This window comes from Chamaea fasciata, unplaced genomic scaffold, assembly GCF_029207755.1.
Source record: "Chamaea fasciata isolate MVZ Bird 193981 ecotype frontalis unplaced genomic scaffold, bChaFas1.0.hap1 SCAF_6, whole genome shotgun sequence".
NCBI lineage: Eukaryota > Metazoa > Chordata > Aves > Passeriformes > Sylviidae > Chamaea > Chamaea fasciata.
This window is the reverse complement of record NW_027094091.1, coordinates 59,382,108-59,408,672: the sequence shown is the minus strand read 5'-3', so window position 1 is coordinate 59,408,672 and position 26,565 is coordinate 59,382,108. Positions and strand designations below refer to the sequence as shown.

The 26,565-nt window shown below is 39.2% G+C and overlaps 1 protein-coding gene across 1 annotated transcript in view; it reads left to right on the top strand.

Annotated features, from left to right (window-relative positions):
* ARHGAP10 (Rho GTPase activating protein 10) overlaps window positions 1-26,565 on the top strand; it is a 138,993-nt gene that overhangs the window by 28,210 nt on the left and 84,218 nt on the right. Inside the window, exons 2-4 of the mRNA XM_066186506.1 lie at window positions 12,294-12,389; window positions 12,478-12,539; window positions 24,631-24,702. Of these exons, the coding sequence (XP_066042603.1) occupies window positions 12,294-12,389; window positions 12,478-12,539; window positions 24,631-24,702 (230 nt within the window). The remainder of the gene's footprint in view (window positions 1-12,293; window positions 12,390-12,477; window positions 12,540-24,630; window positions 24,703-26,565) is intronic.

Sequence of the window (26,565 nt, the reverse complement as noted above, 5' to 3'; positions counted from 1 at the left end):
GCAGCGGGGTTTGTCCTCACAGAACAGTTCAGTGTAGGTGAACATGTCGCTTCCCTGGATTGTAGAGAGGCATTGCTGAGTGCTGAAGCTTTTCCTTCAGATTGTTGTGTAATTTATCATTCCGTATTTGTATATATAATTGGATATATTTATCATTCACCAAATTTGAAATTTGGGGTTCTTCTGTGAGTATAGTACATTTGATAGGGTGCCCAGGTGGCCAAGAAGGCCAGTGGCATCCTGGCCTGGATCAGCAGTAGTGTGGCCAGCAGGAGCAGGGCAGGGATTGATTGACCCCCTGTACTCGGTTCCGCTGAGGCTGCACCCCAAATCCTATGTCCAGTTCTGAGCCCCCCCTGACAAGAAGAACATTGAGGGGCTGGAGCATGTCCAGAGAAGTGCAAGAAAGAGAAAGGTCTGGAGCACAAATCCTATGAGGCAGAGCTGGGGATTTTTAGCCTGGAGAAAAGGAGGCTCAGGGGAGACCCTATCTGTTTTTATAACTCCCTGGAAGGAGGTTGTAGCCCAGCAGGGATTGGTCTCTTCTCCCAAGGAACAAACAACTGGGCAAGGGGAAACTGCCTCAGGTTGAACCAGGGAAAGGCTAAGTTGGATATTAGGAAAAAATTCTTCACTGAAAGGGTTGTCAAACATTGGAACAGGCTGCCCAGGGAAGTGGTGGAGTCACCATCTCTGGAGGTATTTAAAAGATGTGTTGATTTGGCACTCAGGTACATGTTGAGTGATGGACTTGGAAGTGTTAGGTTTTGATTGGACTCAATCTTCAAGGGTCTTTTCCAACCAAAATGATTCTATGACTCTATAACATGGATTGTCACAGTCCAAGCAGCTTCTCATTTTAGATGTTAGCCTGGCAAAATGTTCTGGGGCTTTTTTCTTCATTTTGTCACGTTCTAGAGAAGGGAACCCATGTCTAGATTAAGTTGACAAAGTTTGTGGCAGCCTTGGGTTGCTTTAGTCTCTGCTCTGACTTTGTCTACTTCTCACTTGTTCCGACTTGCAGTTAAAGCTTCAGGTGTGTTCAGTGTGTCTGGGCTACAAGGGCAAGGTTGTGGATGCTTAGGCTGTTGATAAGCAGGGACAATATTTGAATGTGAATTGTTGTTCACAGGATCCACGGAAGAGAGACCAAGGAAAAATCAATTCTTTTAGTTTTATAAGCAAATTATCCCAAGCTTAGTAGTGCCTCAACTCCAGAAATGGCAATGGAAATTTTAGAATACATCTTTCTATTTGGAAATGCTGGCTTGCTCCTTTTCCCTCAGCTTCCACCAGTGAAACTCAAACATGACTGAAAAAAGTCCTAAACTTCTGTATTCTTACTCTGTTATAGGAAGTCTTCCTCATATCATCAGAGTGGGGAGAACAGTCACTTCCACTGCAGGAGAGACACACAGGAGTTTCTAAGAGAGGTTGTGAATTCTTTCACGGTATTTTTTATCTTGGGCAAGAAACTGCTTTGTGCTCTCTCATGAGAACATTGTATGGCAAAAGGCACCACATGTAGTAATGCAACTGAAACAGTTCTAAGTGAGGGAAGAATCAAAGTTACTTAGGCTTGTGCTTTCACTCAGAAATCTTACATGTTATGCTTATTTGGAAACAAAACCAACTCGACTTTTCCCCAAAACCATAACAGTATATTTAATCTAATTCTTGTATCAAAGCATGAAGGGTATAAATAATATTAAAAAATACTCACTGTGTTGTATATTGTAACTGTTCTTTTTGTTTGGAAACAGAATGAAATATGGACTTGCATTAGAAGACTAAAGCATTTTTTGTTTTCTACCATGTAGGATTGCAAGGTGTTTCTCATGAGGATATGGTGGTTGCTCTTGCCTATCCTTAATTGCTTTTGCTCAGTTATTTTGTTTTTTGGTCATTAATGACCTTTGGTTCAGGAACCAAGTACCACTGATATCTAGGTTGGAAACTCATTTTGGAGAAATGTACTGAAAACCCAAAGCAGTGAAGCTTTCACATGCTTGCATGTCGGAAGCCTTAAGGTCAAAAGTCCTTTCCCAGTCAGAGTCAGTGAGTTTTACTTTGTCACTTTTGAAATACACATTGTTAGTCTACATTTGATTCATTGGCCTCTTGTAAAATTTCTAATCTGAAACTGTCAGAAGGATTACAGGTTTTATTTGCACACAGAGTCCAACTCTTGCACAACTGTCCAGACCAAAGATGAGTGAAGTTTCTCCTTTGGCATGTACCACACTACATGGTTGACTATTTAAATCAGTCTTTCCTGCTAAGCTCTCTTAGCAGTTATTGGTGGCAGAGGCAATAATTTTATTCTTTTGTCCAGACAAATAGTTTGCAATAATTGGAAAAGCTGGCAGGTGAAATGATGCTGGAACATCTGGGCTTTCTCTAGCAATAACTTTTTTAAGAGAGCAACAGTGAGAGCAGGGAAATGGGGGTATAAAATTCATCCTTTACTTTAAAGTTTTGTGTATTTTGGTGCTTTCTGCAATTTTTGTTTATTTAAAGGAATCTTGTATTCACAATAAAGATGTTGAAATATTCTGTGGTGTTCACATAAGGCTTTGGTCTGGCCTCATTAGAAACTTCACTTTTAATATGTTTTAGTCAGAAACAGCTCATATGACAGCTGTCAAAAATTTTTTTTTTAACACACAACTGTTGTGTCACTTTGCACTTTAAGTCCCTATTTGACAGTTTTGGAAAGGTGTGGAATAAAACTCTTAAAACTTTTTTTTTTTTCATTTGGGTATCTATTTAAGTTACCCATTGCTATGCTGTCTGCTGCTTTTTCTGGAAGCTATATATGACAGAAGTACAGGCTGTCCTCTGCACCACAGTTACTGCCAGCTGTTTTCTCTGTCAAAACTTGGATTCATTTCGCTTCTGTGTCGAGCTGCAGCAAAGTTATTCTTGAACTCTTGCACCTTTGAGGGCCTATTGTGGTCATTCTGTCCTTCTTGATGCTGAAGATTCATCTTTTAATAAAAAAGTAACTAAATAGCCCAAGGATTGGGCACTTGGTCATTATGTGTTGAATTACATATCTCAGCTGTTCATTTATCTGATTTCTTATTATGTTGTCCTCCCTCCTCTTCCACTTGGATCTTGTGGCACCTGAGAAAATAAAGCTGTGCTGTCTCAAGTCCTTGCCTACTGGAAGAATTTTGCTTAATGTTCCTGACTTATGAGCAGAGGAATTGATGAAAATATAACTTTATTTTCTGAGCCTTGTATGGGCTTACTGACGATGAAGTATTTGGTAGCTATTTCATATAACACCCTAATTATAGATGTGCACTTGTGCTGGATGCATGTTTGGACATGTCTTCTTGTGGAGAAATCACAGTATCAGACAAGTTTGATCTCCTTCTGAGTTTTTCTCTACCTATACAAATATTTAGGTAGTTACAAGTGACTAAATTTTGAGATATCTGCCATTTTAAAGGGAGAAAACATTGTGAATGATATTTTTTCCTGCAAAGGTGTTTAATGTTGACTTTTCTACCAGAAAAAGGTCTAGCTGGAAATGTTTCTTGGATGTTGTAGTAGTTTGAAGGCAAAACAAATGAGAGACTCCAAGTCAGAGATACAATTTAATAGGAAAAAAGGAAAGGAAGTAAAATAAAATAGATGCAATAATACAAAAGACCACTGACAGAGTCAGAATACAACCTGAGCGTAGTGATGGAAGCAGTCCAGATGAGGTGGTCTTCCTGAAGCAGTGATCCTGTAGAAAGGTCTGGTAGCTCGGGTCCTCTGGGAATCCAGTGGGTAAGCGCCCCTCTGGTGTTCAGAGTCTCAGCTTATATCCAGGCTGGAATGCTTGGTTCCTCCCTCTGGGCGGAGCATCTCACAATGAGATGGTGAGTCATGTGATAAGGCCTGATGGGCCCATTAACAGGAGGTAGTCCAGGAGGGGGTTATCTGTGAGCTGTGTAGCAAAGGTGCTGATGGCCCATTAACAGAAGATAAGCCAGATTGGAGGAGGCAGGGAGCACTGCCTCACCTGGTTTCAACAGTTCTTGAAGATGGTGATAGAATATACTTCAACCCAGGACAGATGTGAACTCTCTGAGATGATGTTCTGCCCAGTGGCAGCATATGTGGCAAGTGAACAACCTGCAGGCTGGTGTGTTTGTTGTGACCTTCCTCTCAGCCCAGGCTGAGCTGGGCTACCCCTCCAGCTTTTCCAACCACATGAGGTTTTGGTCACGTGTGTGCTTTCTATGACAAAAGACTTCAATTAATGAAGTCAGCCCTGTTTCTTGGAAGGGGGAATCTCTGTGCCTTGGTGGTGGGTCAGGACCTATGTGGGTTGATGTCACAACTTGACCTGACTGCCATGAGCAAATTTTGCTGACTGAAGAAAGTAGCTGTGTCCTGTCAGTTATTTGGATTTAGAAAAGAGCTTTGAATTCAGTGATTATTTCACTTAAGATGAGTTTTGTGGGGTTAATGCTTCATTGGCTGTTTTCACAGTGTAGATTTGATTATGTGCAGTTGTCCCCAGACCACAAACCTCTCTTATAATTTGCGGATTTTAAAGGCAAAAATTAACTTCTGACCAACAGTGAATTGCTATTTTTCCTTTGCAATCAAAACAGTATTTCAACACAATATATTCTTTTTTATGTAAACATTGTAGTTGTCTGGGAACTCAGTCTGGGAATGAAAGCAATGCTCCAGAATTTAAACATTCAGAATGCTGATGTTGGATAAGTATCTGTAGAATAAACACATCTTTTTTTCTCTAAGTACTTTATTTCTTTCACAGGGTTTCCCAGTTGAGAATATTTTCAGTTAACTAGCACAGTTTTTCATCCTTAAGCAGTATGGTATTCTGGTTTACTTGCTACTGAGCAGCAGTAATGCATGAAAGCCCTCAAATGGTGATGTTTGACAACATTTTAATTGAAGAATAAAACGTCTGGAAATCTATGATCTATTTAGTGATCAGAGTTGTCTTATAAATGCTATCGGCTTTAAATTTCGATTTCAAACTTTGTTACTAGTGGTGTAATCTCACCTTCTGAATTAATGCATTTTCACATTAATAATAGTAAAATCCTAATCTCTGAAATGGAATTTTTTTCATCTCGTGTTGTCTAATGCAGTCACTTTTGGAAGGCAATTCCCAGGTCTGTGCTTCTTGAAGAGTTGCAGGTATGACAGGAAATTTTACCAGGGAAAGCTGTGATTGTATAAGTACTTGGTATTGTGTGTTCCAGCATTACTTCTGGATTGATGAGTTTTCTTTTGGGAACAGGGTACAGAACAGTGGTGTCCCTACTACTGCCATTTGGTGCAGTATGGCAAAGAGAAACCTTTGCAGCAAATCCTGAACTGCTGGTTTTTATCTTTGGGAACCCTGTGAATTTGGTGGAATGACCTCATAGTTTTCTGCATTGCAAATTTGTTTTTCCTTATTCTTTGCTTTCTAATGTGTTATTTCTTTCTTTCTGTTTCATTGTAAGAGGCACAGAGTTTGTAGGGATCAGGAAGATGATTCTGGTTCCTTTGAAGACAGATTATCTTTGTGGTGCTTCACAGAAACTTCCCTCAGAGTTGAAAGACCCTTCAGCAGAGACTTTGGGAAACTGGTCTTATGCTAGGGTGGTTGCAGGAATATTTCTTTGCCGCTGAAGCAGTGAACTTATCTGCAGGATCTGTGTGGCCAGGAATGGAGTTTCTCTTTTGGTTTCATAATGTAACTTAAGCCGTGTTCCTGAAAAGCAGAACTGAAAGATGTAGTCACCATCTGAGCTGGCAGAGGGGTGGGGGCACCTTTTGTAGGAGCTGTTGGAGATCCTTTAGAAAAACCTTAATCACTCCTGAGATACTAAATGTGCTTTTTTTGCCTAATGCCTGTGATGCAGAGGAAAATGCCCTTGGCAGGGTGGAGTAGGGCTGCTGGCACATTTCAAAGATCCAACTGAAAAGGCAAATAACCAGAGCCCAAGAAGGTGTGGTGCAGCCCAGGGACAATACCAACAGGACTTGGCACTTTATTTTATGCTACTTTATTTCATATATGGTAATTAACATGGTAATTGCATGTTTCTTGATGTGGAGAATTATGGACTTTGTACCCTTGTAGTTGCAAGGGTTGGAAGAGGAGAAATGAGTCAAGTCTGTTTTCACTGATAAAAGTTGTGGAACTAGTGAAGGTAGATAAATTGATACATATTTTATGTTACTGTGCTCACTGCTTTCTATAGGAGAAAACAATGGTTGGAGGTTGTGGCATCTAAACAATTCTGCATATTTATGAAAAAAAAAAGTCTACTCTGCTGACATCTGAAAGATTTCTTAATGCGCCTATTCTGATTGCTGTGGGGAACAGTGGCATTTAGACCATGGGGTCATGCATTTGAAAGAAGGAAAATCATGAAATATCGCAGAAGTAACCTATGAAGTAGAATTCTTGCAAGAATTGGATTGTCTCTTTCAAGAAGTGGCAAGGTTAGAATGTGTCTTTTGTGCTACTCAGTATAACTTGTTCAGAATAAATAGCCTGGTTTTACTTGTCCCAAAATTACACCACAATTAATGACCCCAGCAAGCAGTAAAACTGGTAATAGGAAATGCCCACCACTGTGGAAGAAACATCTGGGAGCAGTAGGTTCCTAATGGAGGCGCTGTTTGGAAGAATGGTATCCATTGCCTCGATATTAGTTGTTCTCTTTTTATTAGACTGAACACTAATAATATGTTTTTTGTTTTTTTTGGCTTTTGGGTTGTCATTAGTTGGGAGAGTCATGACAAAATCTGGACTTTAGCATAGTAGAAGAATGACATTGGCACTTATGTGAAGTTAAGAAGAAAAATTTCATTAGTGATTAAGATTGATAAAATTCTTATTGTTTTCATGTTTTTACGTATAAATTACCTCAGAGCTGCTTGTTTTTCATTTTACTCTTGCAATTTCCTTTTTTTTCTGTTTGATGCAAAGTGTTTGGTAGTGTGTGTGGGTTTTTTTTTTTTTCAACTTGCAAAAACCCTTTCCACGTCAAAATTTGAAAGACACTTCCTAAAACATTGCTGCTGCCATCCCTCTTCTCTGTTGTATTTTGAAAATTTGAACTCTCATTTCTGTGCCTGAGAAAAATTTCTGAGGGTTTTTCCAAAATAATGAAACAATTTATAACTTTGGTACACTTAATGTGGAGTTGCCTCAGACCTGAGCATATGAATGAGGAGGGTGTGAAGCTGTCAACAGCTGGAGAGGAGCCTTTGGGCCAGCAGGAGCAGGATGTTAGTTGGATTAAACTGAAATGGTGAGAGGTTGAGGTTTTCCTTATTTGTTTTAAAGGTGTGGGATAGACCAAATGCACTGCATTATGCAGGAGAGGCAGGGGGAAGGGAAGTTGAGCCACTTGCCAAGTCAGTAATATGTTGCTTGTTAATCCTCATAGCTAAAATTGCTAAGCTTTCAGAAACTTGTGAGCTGCCATGGGTAATGTGACGCAATTAAAACGGGACTCCAGAAACTTCTTAGACTTTGAACTTGATTTCCATTCAAGTTTTGGATGGGAATGAGTAACTTCGTGTTTTGGCTTCATTGTAAATTTTCTTTTTTTGATGGCGCTTTCAATATATTTATCAGGTAAAAATGAGGAGTAAAAAGTTTATTTGGTTTTAGGGAGTTGGAATGTGTTACTGCTCTTAGGAATTCTGCTACATGGGCTGCATCTGCAAAGTTACTAAATTAGTCCTGTTTATCCACCTTGCTAAGGCAGTGACTAAATCCTGTTCATGTTCTCAGTGTTGTGGATTATATTAGGTTCGTTGTTCACCTTGTGAAAGGGAACACAGAAAAGGAACACAGAGTTGCTTTTAAAGTGTTGAGATGGTGCAATTTTTGTATCAAATGTTACACGAGTCCATACTGCTGCTCTTGGACAAACTATTTTAAGTGCTGTGTTCCTCTGAAGCTGCTTTGTTGGCTCTTGTAGGAGATTGATGCCTGGGAAGAAGAGGGGAGAGGCCAACCCTGGCTCAGCTTGTTCTTGCCTGTTTCACGATGGTGTGTGGCTTGCCTGATCTTGGCCCACTGCAAAGAAAATACCTTGGGAAGTCTAATATTAGTCCTTAAAGTAGCTTGCAGATCAGCTTGGTAGCTAAATCTAAGTGCTTGTTAACCTTTTAGCTTTTTGGGGAGGATGTTGTACAACGAAGCCAGAGCAGTTTTAATCTATGTTAAATAAAGCTGCTGGAAATCTCTCATTCCTGGATCGTATCTGTTAAGAGTCAGTGAAACTTGTAGTTAGGAATGAGGGATGGCAATGGAATTCCAGTCCTTCTTAAGAGCTTGATGCAGAAATGTACATATTGTTGTAGAAAAATATTAACACTCACACAAACAGGTGTAATTCTTCTGACTTCCAGAAGAGATCCAGAATAGCCTTAGAAATCAATATTGTCTGGTTTTGTGCAAGACTTCTGGTTTGTGTGGCTAGCACTGAGATTAGCACTGATCTTAAAGGTAATCATTGGATTCTAGTGCTGTTAAGTGCAGCTTGGCCACCACCCAGCAACTAATGGTGTCATGTTGGCTGAGCTCGACTCAGATAAGGAACAAAAGTATTTTTTTTCCAATCCAAATGGAAAAAATATCGAGGTTTTTGTGTGGGGTGCTGGCAGCGCATGTGGCACTGGACAAACTCACTGGAGCACTTTTTACCAATGTGTTTCAGAGCAAAGTGAGGAAGCAGGGAGCTGCTCCTGCTTCTTTTGCTGTGTTTTTAAATAGTTGCATCCAAACATGAAAGAAGTACAGTGTACTGATATGAACCATGCCAAAGAAAAAATTAAAAGCCCTGGTGTCCTTGGATCCCTCCCTTCTCTCCTTGGAAATCTGTTTTCAGCCTTTTGGTCAAAACATTTAGCAGATGCTTAGTTTCTTTTAGTGTTTTAGAAGGTGAATCTTTGAAATTACTCTGCCTTATGGGTTTGCCAGGATTTCATTGTATTCAGCGCTGTTAGTGGTTGGTTGATAGTTAAAGCACTCTTTGATCTTGAATGCTCTGTTCCTCCCTTTCCGTGATAACAGCAGCTTCCAACAAGCAACAACCCTGTTGCTGCTTCCTTTATCTTTCAGTTTGGCGTTACATTGTAAAATGTGGGATTAAAGGGAATAAAATAGTTACTCTTCACTAGGGCACAGCATTATTCACATAACCAGCGTAACTGGTTGATACGTAATTGTACTCAAGTGCTGTCTTATTCTGGTGTTTGTAGCTGCAATCCATTTGGGTTTGCAGTCTGCTATATAACACATACTGGTCTTGCAGGCTCCCGTGCTGGTGTGGAACAATGCTGGGATGTATCTGTCAGTGCCAGACAAATAATTTTGCTCTAGTAAAGGTCTTCTGACACATCGTGGAAGAAAGCCAAGTTACATTTATGAAATTTCTAATTTAAGCAACAATGCTCAGCATTTAAATTGTAGCACAATAGTCAGAGATTATAGTACTTAATCAGGATCTAGTTTGTTTCCATAAATGCTTATAGCTGGGTGAATTTCTGTGAATGTACTGTAGGAGATTTGGAATTTATCAGAACAGCTTCATGTTGTTTGTCCCACAGTGGAAGGTTTGACTGCAGGTGGTCTCAGGTCTCAACCACCACTCTGGCTGTGGTTTGTCAGGTGGCAAGAAAATCTACCACAAGCCTATGTTATTTTTTTGTTTTGTTGTTGTTTCCAGCCACCATCCTTGTAATTTTTCCTGTGCCTCAACAAAAAAGAAATCAGTATTCTTGCTCTGACCTTCTGAGAAAGTTACTTGGTTTTGATTTGGCTCCAGTGACTTCTTACCTTTGTTGCAAGTGCCAAGTTCTTAAAATCTAATCTTTTCTTGTTTTCTTCCAGGTGGTGATTCAATAGTCAGGTAGCTGCAGCTTTTCTTGACCCATCAGGTTGTTATTCTTTGACTCAAAACCCAACTCCTTCCCACTCACTGATGGTTTCCAAAATTTTCTGTATGGTTCTTAAACATTTCAGAAATTATTTGTAGGAAGATCTTGCAAAAATTTAATGTGTTTTCATGGCTCTAATGAGAAACTCTGCAAATAATGTTTTGATGTTTCCAACATCAAAGTCAGACTGCCTCCAACGACACAGTCAGTCCTTGGCTCAGTAATTTCCAATCCCTGATCAGATTCAGTAAGGAGAAATGCATAAATGTGGGTTTCTGACCCAGCGAGAAGCTGAGTGTTTTAATTCAGCTCCTTTCCCAGGCTGACTGAAGATGTTAGACTTTGCACTGGAAGAGTCTGGGTGTGGCCATAGGTTTTGTTTGCTGTCACTGTCACAAGAGAGGTGGCAGTTTGTCAGCACTCTAGAAAGGCTCATAAGTTCACTAATATTATAGCTGTTCAGTCCATGAAGGGAAATGGGGGTGTTGTGTGGTGCTGCATGAGTCTCTTAGCATGTACCTTGCTCAACTTTATTGGAATGCTTCACCTCTACAAGTAGGAGAAAACATAATAAACAATTCCTTCTCTAGCGTGGGGCTGGCTCTCATATGACAGGGCTTTGGGAGGGGATTATCAGATTCAAGAAAATTTAATAGGTTTGGGAGAGTCTGTTGTTGGAGCCATTCTCCCATAAATAAACTCTCTTCAGCCTTGTGCTGTGACCTGGCTCAGAAATAAGCATAATATTAGATGGTTAAGAACCTTGCTGTTTTCCATATTTAAGCCTTTCACAGCCAACAGAACTTGTTTCTTTCGCTGGCTGCTTTATCAGCAGCTGTTTCAGCCCACAAGACATTTGAATTAAAACACCCATGTTTCCTTTCACATGGGAGTTACGTTTCTGCTTCCTTCAGCCTTCTTATCCTTGTTATTTCAACCCTGGGTAGCATCCTGCTAACATCATGTGTTGGAGGGTACATGCACAGGTTTAGGAGGGAACAGCTCTGTTACACAATGGGCGAGGAGAGGATTAATGAGAAATGGGTGAAAAAAAAAAGGAAAAGGAGCAAAAAGCTTTTTTTTTTTTTTCATTTTAGACTGTATTTTGCTGTTTGTAGAGTATTTGACTTAACCTTTAAAGTGGTTGAACTGAACTTTCAGGATGTGATACTGTGACGTGATAAAATATGTGATGTGTTGGATGCAGGACTGGTAATAAAATTGGGTGGTTTTTTTGTTTGTTGTTGGTAAAAACCAACCGAACAAAAACAAACAAAAAACACCCAAAGAAATTACCTCCCTCCTAAAACTAGAACAAAAAAGCCCAAGCTGATAATCTTTTAGTGCCTGTTAATATTAAAGAGCAAAATGCTTAGCTGGCCTGTTAAAAGTTCTTCTTAACCCTTCAGAACTGCATGTGATAAGAAAAAGATTATAGATTAACTAAATACTTTAAGTTGTCCTTAACTTTGGCTGACAGCAAAAATGTGAGTAAAACCTTCACTACTGTAAGAGGTGTACCAGGACTCGCATCCTTTTTTTTTTCCTACTGAGCAATTCAGTCCATCCAGAACTTGTGACATTCCCAACCTGCACATGTCAGCACAACAGAAAAGTATGTGTACACTGTTTATTTACAGCTTTGAGTTTCAGTGAGGGTTTATCACGATGGTATTGTGACTGAACATGGAGTCTGATTACTTCCTGAAGAATATAAAGAGTGCAGTCTCTGACCCTCAAATTGTCAAATGTTAGTGGGTAAAATTTGGGTTGCTGGAAATGTTTTATAGCTACTACAAAACAGTTATTATGAAAATTTAATTTTAATGCTGTACAGCTTTTGGCAGAGTTTAACTCCATGGGATTTCTAGTTCAAGTGCAACAATTCTTTTGTGTTTGGTTTATGTATGTTTAAGTATAAAGGTTTCACTAGTGGAGCTATCTGTGTATAGTATCTAGACAATTCCAAGATGTGTATTTGTGCTGATGAATATACGAGTGAATTTAGGTTAGCAGAGCAAGACAACTGGTACAACTACGTTGAGTGTTGTGCCTTTAACTTCCGTAATTACAGATCTGTTTTCATGGCCTGTGCCCTAACTTGAAGTGAACTGTAAGAATAGATATAATGCTATACACATGATCATATGTACTTTCTACTGTAAAATCTTGCATAACGAAATCTGTGTGACAAATTCCTTATCACAAGAGGGTTAGGAAACAGTGGATGTCCTGTAATCTCCTTCGGCAGACCTGTGTTAAGAGTTTCTTGTAAAAGTTGGTTATTCTAGACATAAAGAGATCTTCTGGCCTACATAAAATGACTGTTTACCCTTCAACCTGTGCTTTTTTTCTTGCAGACCTTTCAGCAGCCCAGAGAAAATTTGCCCATTCTCTGAGAGACTTTAAATTTGAATTCATAGGTGATGCAGAGACTGATGATGAAAGGTACATAGGTAGGTAAGAATGACTATGACTGGCTCTATTTTGTCAATGCCATCCTGCAACGTGATTAAACTTTGTTTTTATTGTTTTGTATTACAGATGCATCACTTCACGAGTTTTCAAACTTTTTAAAAAATCTTGAAGAGCAAAGAGAAATTTTGGTGAGTTGCAATAAATGATTTAAAATCTGCGCACATAGCAAAGAGATCACCAATAGGTGAAGTTGCTTTTATTGCTTTGTTAACCACCAAGGTGTTGATATCATTGTGCAGCCTCTGATTCTGTAGTCTAGAGTACAGATAACAACTAGTTCTCATTAAAGAAGAAATCTGTATGGTGGGGATGGATTAATATGAGTTGGTTTAAAATAGTCATGCCTGGATTAATTATGGCTGGGTTGAATAGGAAAACCACCATAAATTCTTTTACCATTTCTGGTAAAAAGCAAAAGGAAAGAGTTAATGATGTGGCAGGGGACACTCAAGTTCTGGCAATTGGTCAACTTTGGATCCAGGATCTCTGTAGCTCCAGCTTCAATGCTGATGTGGATCTGGGATGCAATCTGTTGTATTTATGAAGTAGCAGACTTAGAAACCTTTACCTTGCATTTGAACTTTGTGGTGAGAGGTTGGAGCTGCAGACAGTTGATCTGTTGTGTAAAATTTCTGTGTTCCTTGTTCTGTTGCCTGTGATTGCGTGGGGTGTAATTAGTGAAATATGGCTCATGTTGGCTGCACACAGAGCAGGGGCTGAGAGCTCTGCAAAACACTTTGCTACCTGGGTTTCTTAACTTTTTCAGAAGGTGGGGGGTTTCTTTCTGGATGGTTTCTTTCTGGTTCTTCTCAGCAACTACATGCCCAGCTTTTGTTTCAGAGCAGGGATTCATGGAGCAGCTGCTGTGTACCCAGTTTTCTTCCGAGTCAGGCCAGACTCTCCATCTGGGAAATGTGCTTAGATCTGACCTGATAGCAATTGCATTTCTCGATATTTGTCATGTGATTATATCTTTGCCTTCCTGGAAATCAGTGATCCCTTGGCATCCCTGAGAGGAAGCTGAGACTAATCTGCTGTGTTCTCTGTTTCTTTCTGCCAGAAGCTGTGCCTGTAGTGCAGGAATATGTAGATAAGTGATAAAAGAACTTGTGAACAATTCTTTTTTCCATGTTTCCCTTTCCAGTCCTGATCCCAGTAATAGTCATGCTTCCTTCTAAGTGTTGTGTTCTGTTCTGGTATGCTGCTCTGATCTGGAACCGCATTTCGGTCTAAATTAGGGTCAGTGTGGTTCTTCACACTTTCCTGAAAACTGTCTTTACATAGTAGAGACAGTTTTTCAGTGTTTGAAGTTGTTTTGCCAGATTGTAGGGATTGGCTAAAGTATGTTTCAATACTGCTTTTGTTTTTGATAATTCTACAGTATAGTCATTACTCTGCTTTTTCCTGCCATCCATAACAGTGTTTTATTTTAATGAATTGCACAAATGTAATCAGTGAAAATCTTTATGAAGTTTTATAATGAAAAATACTTCATGAGCTGCCACATTATTTTGATATCAGGCTTTTGAGGGATGACTTAAGAATTACAGGGCACATTTCATTGAGTGTATCAATAGCTCTTCAGCAGGGATAGATCACTACCACAGCAGGCTGTGCAGAATCCAGTGCTGTCTGTCTGGATTGTAAAATGCTTCCATTGTTCAAACTAAATGCCATGAAACTGTATTAACTTACTTTTTGGTCTGATGCCCATGCTTACACAGAAGGTGCTATCATACTGAAAGCTAACTAGTGTCAGTTTCTTGATAGGAACAGGATGAAATGCAGTTTTTGTTAGAACCATGACTGATGAAAAACAGGGAGTATAAATTGTAATGGGGAAAATATTTGATACCAAATAGAAACAGAATATATTCTCTGAGTTACCAGATGTGTGGCCTTTTTATTGCATCTGTAGCCTAGCAAATGTTATGTATCATTTCTGGAGTGAGTTTATGTAACAATGGCCATAAGTCTCTGAAAAAATGGTTGTGTGGTGACTGGAAAAGAGAATTTCCAGCATCTGCTCCTCTGACTTTTTTTTTTTTTTTTTTTTTTTTCCCCCCCTTCTCGGTGGATGTTTTAACAGTGGCATGAGCTCTAGAGATACTCCCATGGAGAATATTAGGGCATGTTGCGTTCACAGATGTTTGGAATGAGGTCAGGGATCCAAAAACTTTCCATTAAGATGCAAAGTATATAGCAGGATTTTTTTTTCAAAAGCATTCAGGCTTTGTTAAAAATGCTCATTATTGAGCATTTCCCCCCTTACTATTTTGAGGATGACGAGAGGATTTTGGACTGCTCTCTTCAGTGTCAGTTCATAGATAGATGGATGGATAGATAGATAGATCTCAGTCCCATAAAGCGGTATTAAAGAAGTCAATGAATAATTACAGGACTAGGGGTATTTCAGACACTGCTGTGCATTTTATTTTTTTAGATACTTGAGAAAATGGTTATTTGCTTCAGAACCACATTGTAAATGAAACAAATTTGCACTTAAAACACATTCCAGACTGAAAGTAAATGCTCATCATCTACACTTCTCATGGTTTTCTGAAATTGTGGTGAGTCCAGAGTCCATAAAACTTGTTGTCAGTGTTCACAATGAATGATGACCAGAAAGGTAAATTTATCTGGTTAATATTTATTTGGTGGATGTAATTTCATTCAGATGTTGGAGTCTTGCACTCCATGGTTTTACCATTTCTCCCATCTCGTTCAAAGACTGCTGAAATCATATCCCAGGTGTCAAAGGATTTAGTTGCATATGAAAAGGGATGTCGGCAATAATCCAAACATTTCACTGAAATTATTATGAAGTGGTCAATACAAAACTGAATTATGTTTTTCCATAGCGCTGCAGCTTGGTTATGCTCCCCAGGGCAGATATGAAATAGATCACTTTGTCCCTGAGAACATTCTGGAAATTATTTTTCCATGTTGAGGGTGAATGGAGTCATAGTACTCTTATTCTGCTCCTTTGGCTTTGCAGAAGTGCTGTGGACGTTCAGGGACGATGGGGAACTTGGCAAGCTGTTAGGAAAAGGTGGGGATGAGCAAGGCCCAGCATGGTGATGCTCAGATGCACTGTCCCAGTACCCAGCTGTTCCCTTGCTTTCCAGGGAGAGCACCAAACCCTCTGTCCCAGCCCCAGCTTTCCTGGTAGCAGAAAGGAGCTTTGATTCTTTTGAGGGACAACAGGCTTCACTGTCTGTCATAATTTGAGCTGTGTTGACAAGCAGAGGTGTTCCCTGGTAGGTACCAATAGCCAGTGATTGTTGGTCCTTTCTTTCACACCTCCCTTTCTCCATCCCAGGCTTCTCCTAGACAACCAGCTTGCCCCTAATTAGTTTTCCCTGTTGGTTCCAACCTTGCTAAGTCAAAAGCAAATTTGATAGCTTTTGTATTGTTCCCTGAGTAATCTTGGCAGTGCATGGCACTCCTGCTGTGGTCACCTTGGTGTGCTGGCTTTGAGTGCTTTACCTCCTTGGAGTTCCTCTGTCCTGCCTTTTATCTGCTTCGGGAGTTCACATGATCTTTGTCAAGAGCTGGTCTAACCTATTCTTAAAAACGTTCCAGGAGCATGGATTTCTCTTTATTCTGATGTTTAGTCTTTATTTGTTTCAACTGGTGTTTATACTGAGTCTCCTTTACTGCAAGTTGAGCTGGGAAATTTTTGAGGGTTTTTCTACAGTAGTTATCGAATAAAATTGATCACTTTTCTTTCACAGCAGTATTTTCATGGTTACCCTTTCCAAGTGGTGTTTTACGTCTGCATTTTTCCATGTTCAATTTAGTTACACTGTGTTTCGACCTTCTGTCTTTTATGTTAGAGTTACTGCTTTCTCCTCCTCTTCTTGCTTTTAAATTGCTGCTATATTTGCTCTTCTGCCATCCTCTGGGACCTTGCTTGCCTCTCCTTTTAGTTTGCTTTGCTTACTTCCTTAAACTATTCTGAAGCAAAGCCCCTTCTGACTTGAATGCAATTAATACTTCAGTTGTGTAATGTAGGAATACATCTAATGGCTCTTAAGGAGTTCTTACTCCCTTAACGTCTGGTTTTCTCTACTTTGTTAGTTTGCTATAATTTAACTGGGTTTTTTTCCTTTGTGGAGGTAATTAATATCTGTTGTCTTACTGATTTAACACTCATTTCAGTTCTGTAATGGTTTTATAGCTTCCTTCCTCTCTCTTTTCTGATATATGTGAAGAACCTCTTTTCCTTGGGATTTTTTTTCTTTTTTGCTGTTGCCAAATAAAATGTTTTTTTGCCTTCTTTCTAACTTTGCCCCTAAGTACTCAGCTATTTCCTTTGTATTCCATCACATTTCTCTTTGAATAGGACTTCTGATAAAATTATATTCACCTAACCATATTTCCTGTGATTTCCCCAGGCAATATAATAAGAAGTTTTACTTTGGTATGTTTTCTCCTATTTCCTGCTGCATTTTTTGCACACTTCTATTCCTTCAGCTGTCTTAAGATGAAAGGTACTGTGCAGCTATATTTTAAAGTCTTTTTCCTCCTTTTATTTTATTTTTTTTTTTTTTGCAAGAGAAAGGCTTGTTCTCTTGCTATGGGTATCTTTGCAGTTTTGGCCTCTGAAAAATTCTTTTGCATTCTTTGTCAGTTTTACCGAGTTGGCAGAATCAAATCCAGATTAGCATCTCTCTGAAAAGCAGAGTTATTCCCGGCATATATCAGGAGCACAAGAAATGATTTATCTGTAGATTTTTAAGGAAATATTCCTGTAAAATCATACTTTTAGTCTCTTTTTTATTTCTGATTAAAAAAAAAGGGGGAGAGGGTTTCTCAGTTGTGCTTTCACAAGTTAAAAGAAGTTGTTAACATTCGAAGGTGAACACTCAAAAGGTTAAAGATATACTTTAAATAATCTGTACAAATATGTACATTTACTTATTTATTCTTACTTAAACTACCTCTTATGATTAGATATTGAAGTGCATGAGTATTTATTTCACAGGTGAAGTGCTCACTTAACACACAGTGTTCTAGAACAGCTAACTCTGTTACCTTTTGTCCAGTGACTTTTGTTTCTGGATTTGATTCAGCAGTTGACTGCTGTGAAGATGGTGGTATTAATTTTTCTAAGCTTTTCTTTGGCACTCTTCATGTGGGTGTTTAGGGGTTTGTAAAATCTTAATCGGTCTTGACAGTAATCTGAAGAAATCTGTGTGAAGGAGCAATCAGTTTACTTACTGATTACATTAGTACTTACTGATGTAGAGTAAAAAGATAACCAGTATTTGGATGTATGATGCATTCAAGATCTGTTCAATAGGAGTTCAAGGCATTATGTAGTGCTCCATATGTTCAGATCCTTTTAAGTCTGCTGACAGTGCAGACTGCTAAATATATCTGCCAAGACAGTGGAAAGGACATTATTGTTGACCACTTCTGAAAAATTAGGCTGCCAACAGTACATTGAATATCTCAGATGCAGAGATAGAGATGTGGATGAAACATGTCTCAGGAACAGCATTTGAGTACGTTAATTGCAGGATCTACATTGTTTTCTTTCCTGCACGAGTTTTCCAATGTAATAAAACATTTTCCCATTTTAGAAAGAAGCAGAACAATTTTCTGCCATATCCCTTTGCCCAGCCTTCACTTTTCCCCTGCTGGGCACGAGACCAGATGACAATCGTGTAATTATCAGAATACGGAACGCAGATTAGAACTATGAATATTTCAGGTACCTCTTGCTCTGTTTTGGTGATTGCTGACACTGAATGTTTCATTTGTATATTGGGTTTTGAATTTCATATACAGACTTCTGAAACAGCTTTGTGAATTACATATGAATTACATATGAATGTGAATTACATAATGTGCCCATTAATCTATAAACCAAAGATGACTTGTCTGTACAATAGAAAAAAAAATGCAAAGCCAGATCTGGGTGTGTTCCTCCCACCTCTGAGTGAGCAAAGCTGACAAGTTCAGTTACCACTGGCTTCCTCTTCCAGATAACTCTGTGGTCTCACATGCATCAGCATAATTCACTGGAGAATTTTCATTCTGTTAGTTCATCATTGGGAAATGTTTGGAATTTGCATTGTAAAACTGTCACCAGTTTGGATTTTGCTGGTTGTTAATAACACCACTGTTTCTTCTGGAGGAAAGCGCTGACAACTGAGCAATTCATTCTTGACTGAACACTGATGCTGTTGTTCACTGCTGCATTCCTTGACTTTCAGGGGCATCTTTTTGCTCAGTGGTGAGCTTTGCCATGCACAAAGAAAATGAGCATTATGCAGTTTTCTTTTCTGAGCAGACTTTTTGCGTGGTCAGGATCATCATATGACCACATATGATATCCTATGGGATGAGAATCAGACCAGTGTTCTCGTGTTGTGGTTTGCTAAGGGAATGTCTTTTTTGAGGAGTTATCCCCAGCTTTCCTTCACTGCAGATGGGGAAAGGTGATTTGTTGCAGAGTGTGGAAGTCTGTCTCATTTCTCTTTATGTTGTTTTCTTTTTTGTTATTATTGTGGCTTTGTAGTATTTTTCTCTTTATGGTCGAGTGTATTGCATGAGAATAAACTTATTCAGAAGACAGAACTACTAAATAACTTTCAGTAAATAACGTCTACTAAAACCCATTTCTATTTAATTATCTTCTTTTTAAGAAAAGGAAATTATGTATTGTTTCCTTGTGATACCAATCTGATTTTGGAGGCCAGCAGTTTCATGACAGAGTGTCAATGTGGGCAGCATTTCAGAGCAGGGCACATCATAGCAGATGGATCATAGGAGGCCTTTTTAGCTGTCTGTACTTAAGGTTAATCATGAACTTCCAGGAGATGAACAGGAAATAACTTTTCACTAGAAGGGTGAGCTCAGAAGTCCAGCTCTTGCATTTCCTGTAAGCCAAGGCTGCTGCTTGTGAAAGAATTAGGAAGTGCAGAGGACAGGATTTTGCCTGTATTGAGGCCTATGAGGCAGTGGCTCAATGGTCTAGGAAATTCCCCTGGGAACAGTTGAGAAACTTCTTGTCTTCTTACCAAACCCTGAGGGGTAGTTTTTTGGAACACCTAAGAGGGAGGTGATGTGTTTTGTTACAGATGCTTCCTGGTGCTTCAGTCGTGCACAAAATATTTTGTCTCTAAGTCAGATATATCACCTGTCCCCCTGGCTCTTTTGTCACCAGATGGCTTCCTCCACAATGAAGGATGTCACTTCTTTTTTATAGCCTCTGCATACATCCAAAGACACACAAGTATTAATGTGCTATGAGACCTCCTTAAAAATCTTGTAGTCTATACATTGAAGGCCTTCTAAAAACCAAAAAACTCCTGTGTCTGTATTCCTGATGTGTACCTGGGGCCTGTTTGTTATCTATGATTTTAAAGCTACAGGGAAAGCTCTAGAGCAGGGAGAAAATCCAGACATGTTTACTAGAAGAAAACTTGATTAGAAAACAAGATAATGAGCCTTGGGTGTTGTTGCACTGTCTGCAGTCATCAGTGCTCCAACAAATACAAAACCGGTGCTGAGGAGTGGTTATAGTGGTTATAATACATATATATTATGTTATATGTATACACCTCTGTCTGTAGGGCTGGCAGGGCAGTTGGCTGTGCAGCTAACTGGTGGCATGTGTAACTGTAAGAGCAAATCATATTCTCATGGGAAGAGAAAGAATAGAGATTCAGGCTTTGTAAGTAACATCTGGTGTCTTCAGTAGTGGAATTGTTTCCTCAGTTTTTAATAGTGCAAGGTTTCAGGCATAGGTCTTAATGCTTTGAGAAATTTCAGTAGCAAATCGCTGTGCGAAGTAGGAAAGCTTTTTGGAGAAAATAATATTTTTCGTATATTTCTCTCTTCCCCAATATTGGAGGTATCAGAATTGGCTTTTTTATTATTATTATTATTATTATTATTATTATTATTATTAAGCTGAATGGTGCATTTTCTTAGAGAAAACACAACCGTATCCTCTGTAAGTAGAAGAGCAGCTGTAGTGGTAAATATCTTTATTGGAAAGTAAACTTCTTTATTTAGCAGCATTGTCAACTATTTTGTTATTGAGTCACTGCTAGGTATGCCTTTCTTTCTGCCTTCTCCTTTGCACTCACTAAGGCAAAGCTTCCTTCCCAGATCTGATTTCATTGACACTTGCTCAGTTTCATGAGCTTTGGCTTGGTGGCCTCCTTCATAGCTTGGTTGAGGGGAGAAGCGATCCTGCCCCTGACTACAAATAAATCTTTCCAGTTGGCATGTTCAGAAATGAAGCCTCTTTTATGCAAGGCATCTGATCTGCATTCCAGTTCCTGAGATGGGATTTGGAAACTCAGCACTCCCATGTGTCAATGCAGTCTGCAGGAAGGTGTATGTTTATGGCTTGATTTTTTTTTTTCCTCAGGAAACCTGTTTTTTTTAATGGGAGAGTGCTTCAATTCAGAATGGAGCAGAGTCAGGATTAAAATTTACCTCACCACCAGAGTTGTTGATGAGCAGTGTGCAATTTCCAGTGCTTCCAGTAGAGGCTGAGCTCTAAGGACATTTTTAGGATGAAGGCTGGGAGACCAGTGCTGCATTTGTCTAATAACAAACTTTGATTAACTTTGGTTGGTTTAACCTTTTTAGCCACTTGCACTTTGGGGAGAGGTCTTGTGGGTTGCTTCTCCTTCACAGGCCGTGCAGGCAGCCTTCTTCCTCTGCAATATAAGCCTGGTTGTACCTGGAAAGGAAGTGGGAACTTCAGTAGAGAACCTGCTCCTACCTACTGCAGGAGAAGGCAAGAGGAGCACTGAATGTTGGTGTCTGATCTTCTCCGTCAGGTTACAGTGCATAGGAGGAGGTCTTGGGGGGAAGCAGTTTCACACTAAGCACCTCTACCCTCTTCTCTGGGAAGGGAAGAAGTGGCAGTCTAAATGGAGTCATCTTGTGGACTGGCACTGACTGCTCAGTGACCTGTTGGGTCTTGTTGGCTTGACTGAGGAAGTATCCAACAGCTGTGAATGAGCTTGCTCATGGGTTTAGCCTGTGCCTTTGAGGGCTGCAGTTGGAAAGGGTGGATGGGGCCCCTCAATCTATGGCCTGTTACTTATTTCTGTGGAGGAAATGGAGCTGGAAAAGGGAAGATTATCACTATTCTGTACAACTTCTCTGCCCGAGCAAGTGGAGTTTTGTAAAGGCATCTGAAATAGAGAGATACATCCAGAGCTGACAGCGTGCTTCAGGATGTTGGAAATGTTGGGTGCCGTGATCTTCTGAGGTGCTGATGGCTCTGATGATTTTATTGCTGCTGTTGCCAGGTTTATGTTCAAGTTAAGTTTATTCTTTGACCTTTCTGTAGGTGCTGCAAGCAGAGCAGGAATAGCATAAGCAGTTTGAGACTGTCTGCCTGAGACATGTGTGCACATCGGGTTAAACATTTCTCAAAGCATTCCTGAGACTTTGATATTCGCAAAGCTGGTTAGATTCTGTTACCTGAGACATGACCTTGTTAGATTGATTCACTTATGACTTGCATGCCACAGTTTGCCTGCCAGATATAGTTGAATATATATTTGTTTCATGTAGGTTTGGATAGATGAGAGATGTTAGGGATGGGATTTTTAAATGTCCTTTTAAATAGTACATTCCTATCACAATCTGTCAGGATTAGAGGAGTAGAGGGATGAAAATGAATGTAAGAGTCAAGACAGAAGCTGAAAGAGGAAGGAACATCTAGTTTCATATTAATGAACTTAAATGCCTAGTTTAACTTTTCCTGGAAATTTTACATTTTAACGTGATTCTAGTTCCAAAGGAAGGTACTAGCGATAATTACAAATACATTCAGGCAATCCCTTGCTTATTTCCTATTTGCTAATTTGTTATTTGTAGTTTTAACAAAAAGAGTTGTTTTAAGTTTTCAAGTTATAAATAAGTGAAGAATGAATAGCAGTGTAAATAATGGGGTTTTATCTATAGAATAATAATACACCTTCTTGTAACTTTCCATGACAAGCACTGGATGCTATGTACTGGAAAACAGCAGGAATGCCTCCCTATTTAATCTTGTATTGGATGTATTTTTGTTATAAACTTGGTCAGTCAGAAGAAATCTCTGTAATTCACTGTTGAATTTACCAGTCTTGTATTTTAATATATGGCCTGGCATGAAGCTCCATGAGAATGACCAAAGACTGCAAAATCTCATTCCACTCCGAAGTAATCAGGAGTCCTGTCGTTTAACCCAGGCACAGAAAGCAAAGAGGGTGACAAATCATAAGTGCCTTTATGGAAGGCACCTGGAGATGCATCTGTTAACAAAAGTTTAAATTGTGCAAGATGATAAATGTCTTTTTTGGAAGGAGGGGAAGCTTGTTTTTCTTTTAATGAAAGAATTACTGGCATATCATCCCACTGGCAGCAGTGGAATCTGCTTGCTGGCAGTCGCTGAAGAGAACATCCCATTTTGATTTAAAGATTATTTTCTGCTTCAAACAAATTCCTGCAGTGGTTCCCATGGTTAATACTGCACACAAGTAGCAGAACAAATGATTTGCAGTCAGCCCTGCTATTTTATGAAGCACAGCCTTTTATTCGTATATATTTTCCTTTTTAAAATTTTTTCCTTTGTTACATCAAAGTGCTATGGTTTTGATTTGGACTTTGTGTTCAGCATACATTCAGTGTGTGTTAACCTTACAATTTTTTGTGTAAAAGTTCAAACAACTAATAAGCAACTTGTCATTTGTTAATTATTTTTAACCCTCTAACCATGTGAGCGCTCAGTTGTTACCTTTAAATGCTTTGGAGTGATTCCAGTAACTCTGGTGCTCTACCTCGTGGAAAGCTTGTGCCATCCTCTCTGAGTTTTCCTCTGCGGAGCTTTCTCCTTTACTTTGTTAGAACAGAGGAACAATTAAAAGTTTTCTACTGTAGAAGAACTGTTTGTGTGGTTTCCATGCTCTCCACTCTGACTTGAGAGTTCTTCCTTTTCCTGCTGCTCCCACCAAGGGTGCACCGAAGGGTGCTTTAAAATGTGTTTGGCAAAATCAGGAAATGGATGCAGTTTTGTGCTGAGAAAACATGCTCTGAAGTTAGGATGTGGCTATTACATGGATGACTGTGCAGCGCCCAGTTTGGCCCAGACTTGCCAGCTCCTTGGGTTTCCAGCTAGCTGCAGGTTAGTGTGCTGTGCTGGCCCTTGAGAAATGTGGGTTGCTCTGGTTACTGAGAATTGGCAGGATGACTCCCACAGTAATCCCTCATGGCTCCAGGGATGGGTGGGAGCAGACAGTGCTCTTCAGATTTGTGTTGTTCCAGATCTCCAGTACATCCCATGTGTGTTTTATGATAAGAGTTTCTCAGAAGTGTTCCAGAAGGCCGGTTTAAGCATGTGATGTTTTATCTGAAGATTTTCACTATAAAGGGAGGGGAAAGGGGAGGAAAGAGAGAGAAAGGCTTCTGTTGTATGTCAGGGGGATTCCAGGGAGCCCTGCCTGAACCCTTGGCATCCCAGCCCAGTGGCTGTGCTAAGCCCAGTCCTGGGCATGATTTATTCTGTGCGTCTGTCTTAGGATAGACCAAAAGGATCTTACCTGCTCCCTCACACCTGCAATGCTCTTGCCATCTTTTCCATGCTGCTGTTGTGTTCAGCAAGTACCAGCCTTTCCTGAAATTTCAAATATTTTAAAGATTTCAAGTCTTGTTTGCACCAAACAGAGCCCTGCTCCATCTTAAGGGAAATGTCACGTGAATTAGTAGCTGGGCAGATCGAATAACCTACAGTTTTCTGTCTTATGGAATATTGTGTCCTCCTTTTTTCTTTTTATTATGGCCATGAGACTTTATTTCATAAGTGCACTGGTGGATGCTCTCCCAGTCGTCTCAACCTCTTGTTTATTGACTTTGCACCTCTTTGCTGGTGGTCAGTCATTGAGGCCTTGAACCTGATCTGCAAGACTGGCACAAATGAAGCAGTTGCAATTTTGGGTGCAACCTGGAAAGTTGCTGAACTTTTTGCATTTGTTTTAGTTTAGTTTTCCTGATAGTGGATTGAATTATGAAATTTTGTAAGCTTGAATGAACTCAGAGATGTGATTTTTTTTTGGAGTTAGAAGTTCTAACCTGCATGCTTCTATTATTTTACCCCAGAGCTTGCTTGCTTTTTTTCTTTTTTATTGCTGATGCTGATGTGACTCATCAATCTGGCTACAGAAATCTAACCCATGCTTTTTTTTTTTTCTTTAGGCACTCAGTGTTACTGAAACTCTGATCAAACCTTTGGAAAGATTTAGGAAAGAGCAGCTAGGAGCTGTAAAGGTTTGTCCCTCCTTGCCTTTATAAGTTTGTTTAATTTCTATAGTTGGATTGCATTGTAATAATGACATGTAATTGGCAGAAACATATGATTGTTTATATTTTATATGTTCACACTTTTTTGTTTCTACTCTGAGAACTTGCTTCAGAAACAAATGGAATGTTTGAAGAAGAGAAGAATGTGTCCTTTCCCTTCCTTCTCCCCACCTCCCTTATCTCCTCTGTCTTGAATAGGAAGAATTCTGCTAACAGCCTGCCCCCTCTTCCTGATGGGTAACCCCATTTGGCTTTGTATTTGCCTGCAGTTGCACAATCAAAGGCTGAAAAATATTAACTACCTAAAGGAGCTCACTCATCCATATGCTTTTAACTGCATTTTTGCCATCTGCAAGTGAGAATTGCCTTTATTTAATTTTTTGTTTCGAATAAATTACTCATTGACCCTGTGTGCATGGGTATAATAGGAATGAAGGGGCTAAAGACAAAATCTCATTGAAAGTATTTTTTATAAAAGTGTTTGGTCATTTTTTTAAGATTGTCACTAAGTTGTAAATATTTGAAAAAAAAAAGGAAAGTAAACTGCGTCTACTAAGTACAGACTAGACTTGGATAAAAGTAACAAGGAGAAATTTGTTTCTATCTACCTTCCTTCTTGCAGTGAGAAATTTAAGTGCTTATGTAAAATGTAGAAAAGAAGGAAACCAGCACTTTATTACAGTTTTCTGTTGTAAAACTTAATACATTTTCAAAATAACTGCATATGGCTTTTTTTACAATTTTGTGACTTCACCACCAGTGATTTTTAATAGCTAAGACAGTGTTTCACTTATGGAAGCACTATACATTTCGACTTTGGCAGGAATGATTAACATGTTCTGCAAATGATTTCAGTGTTCATGAACTGAAAATGCTTTGTTGATCACAAATCCTTTCAGTTCAGTGGTACAATGAGCTTTGTGTAATTTTATGGACTTGAGAGAAGTATATTAGGTGACCCAACCAATAGACAATAAAAACTTGGTCTGTAATATAGCCAATCTTCCAAGGAAAGAGAAAATTTTCTCTGAATGTAACCGATTGTCATAGAAGCAGCTGTGTAATGAATGCATTATTTCAGCAGTATTTTTACTATTAAAGAATATTGCTGGTCTTGGGGTGAGAACTCCTACTGCCTTAAGTTATCTCTTATCTTCACTCATTTCCTAGTCAGAATTCTCTCCCTGATGCTTCTAACGCAAATTACATTCACACAGCCTACATCCCTCATTTTGTTTGGATGGATGTTTCTTTCCTTGTGTTCCTGCGTACTGATTTTCTATGAAGCTGTAGCTCTTATTTCTGATCTGAACTTCTTTTTTTTTTTTTTTTCTTTTTTTTTTTTTTTTTGACAGAATTCTCAATGACCTTTAAATGGAAGTCTCACATAGTTGTATTATGTTTAAATAAAAACCCTCTAAATATTTAACTCTTGGAATATTCATAACTGAATATTCATTCAATATAATCAAAACACTGACATTGGAAATACAGCTCTGCTTAGCTCTGAAAACCAAGCTATGGCATCTAGTGGTGAAATATATCCGCAACATTGTGTAGTATTTGCTTTAGGGAAGATTTATGCTCTACCATTGCAAAATAAAAGTTGAATCTGCTGCCTCAGATTTTTTCTGCATGTTACATGCCTTTGCTGATGAAATGCTCTGAGTTAAGCTTAAGAAGAAAAAGAGGAGGAAAGTTTAACTTCATAGAGCTGGAATCTGAGACACTTACTGAACTAACCCTTAGTGAAAGGTGTTGCTGCACTAGTCCTGAGCTATGTGTGTAAAGTTTCTGGCTTTGCCTGTTAAGAAGTGAACTCTTTTTTTT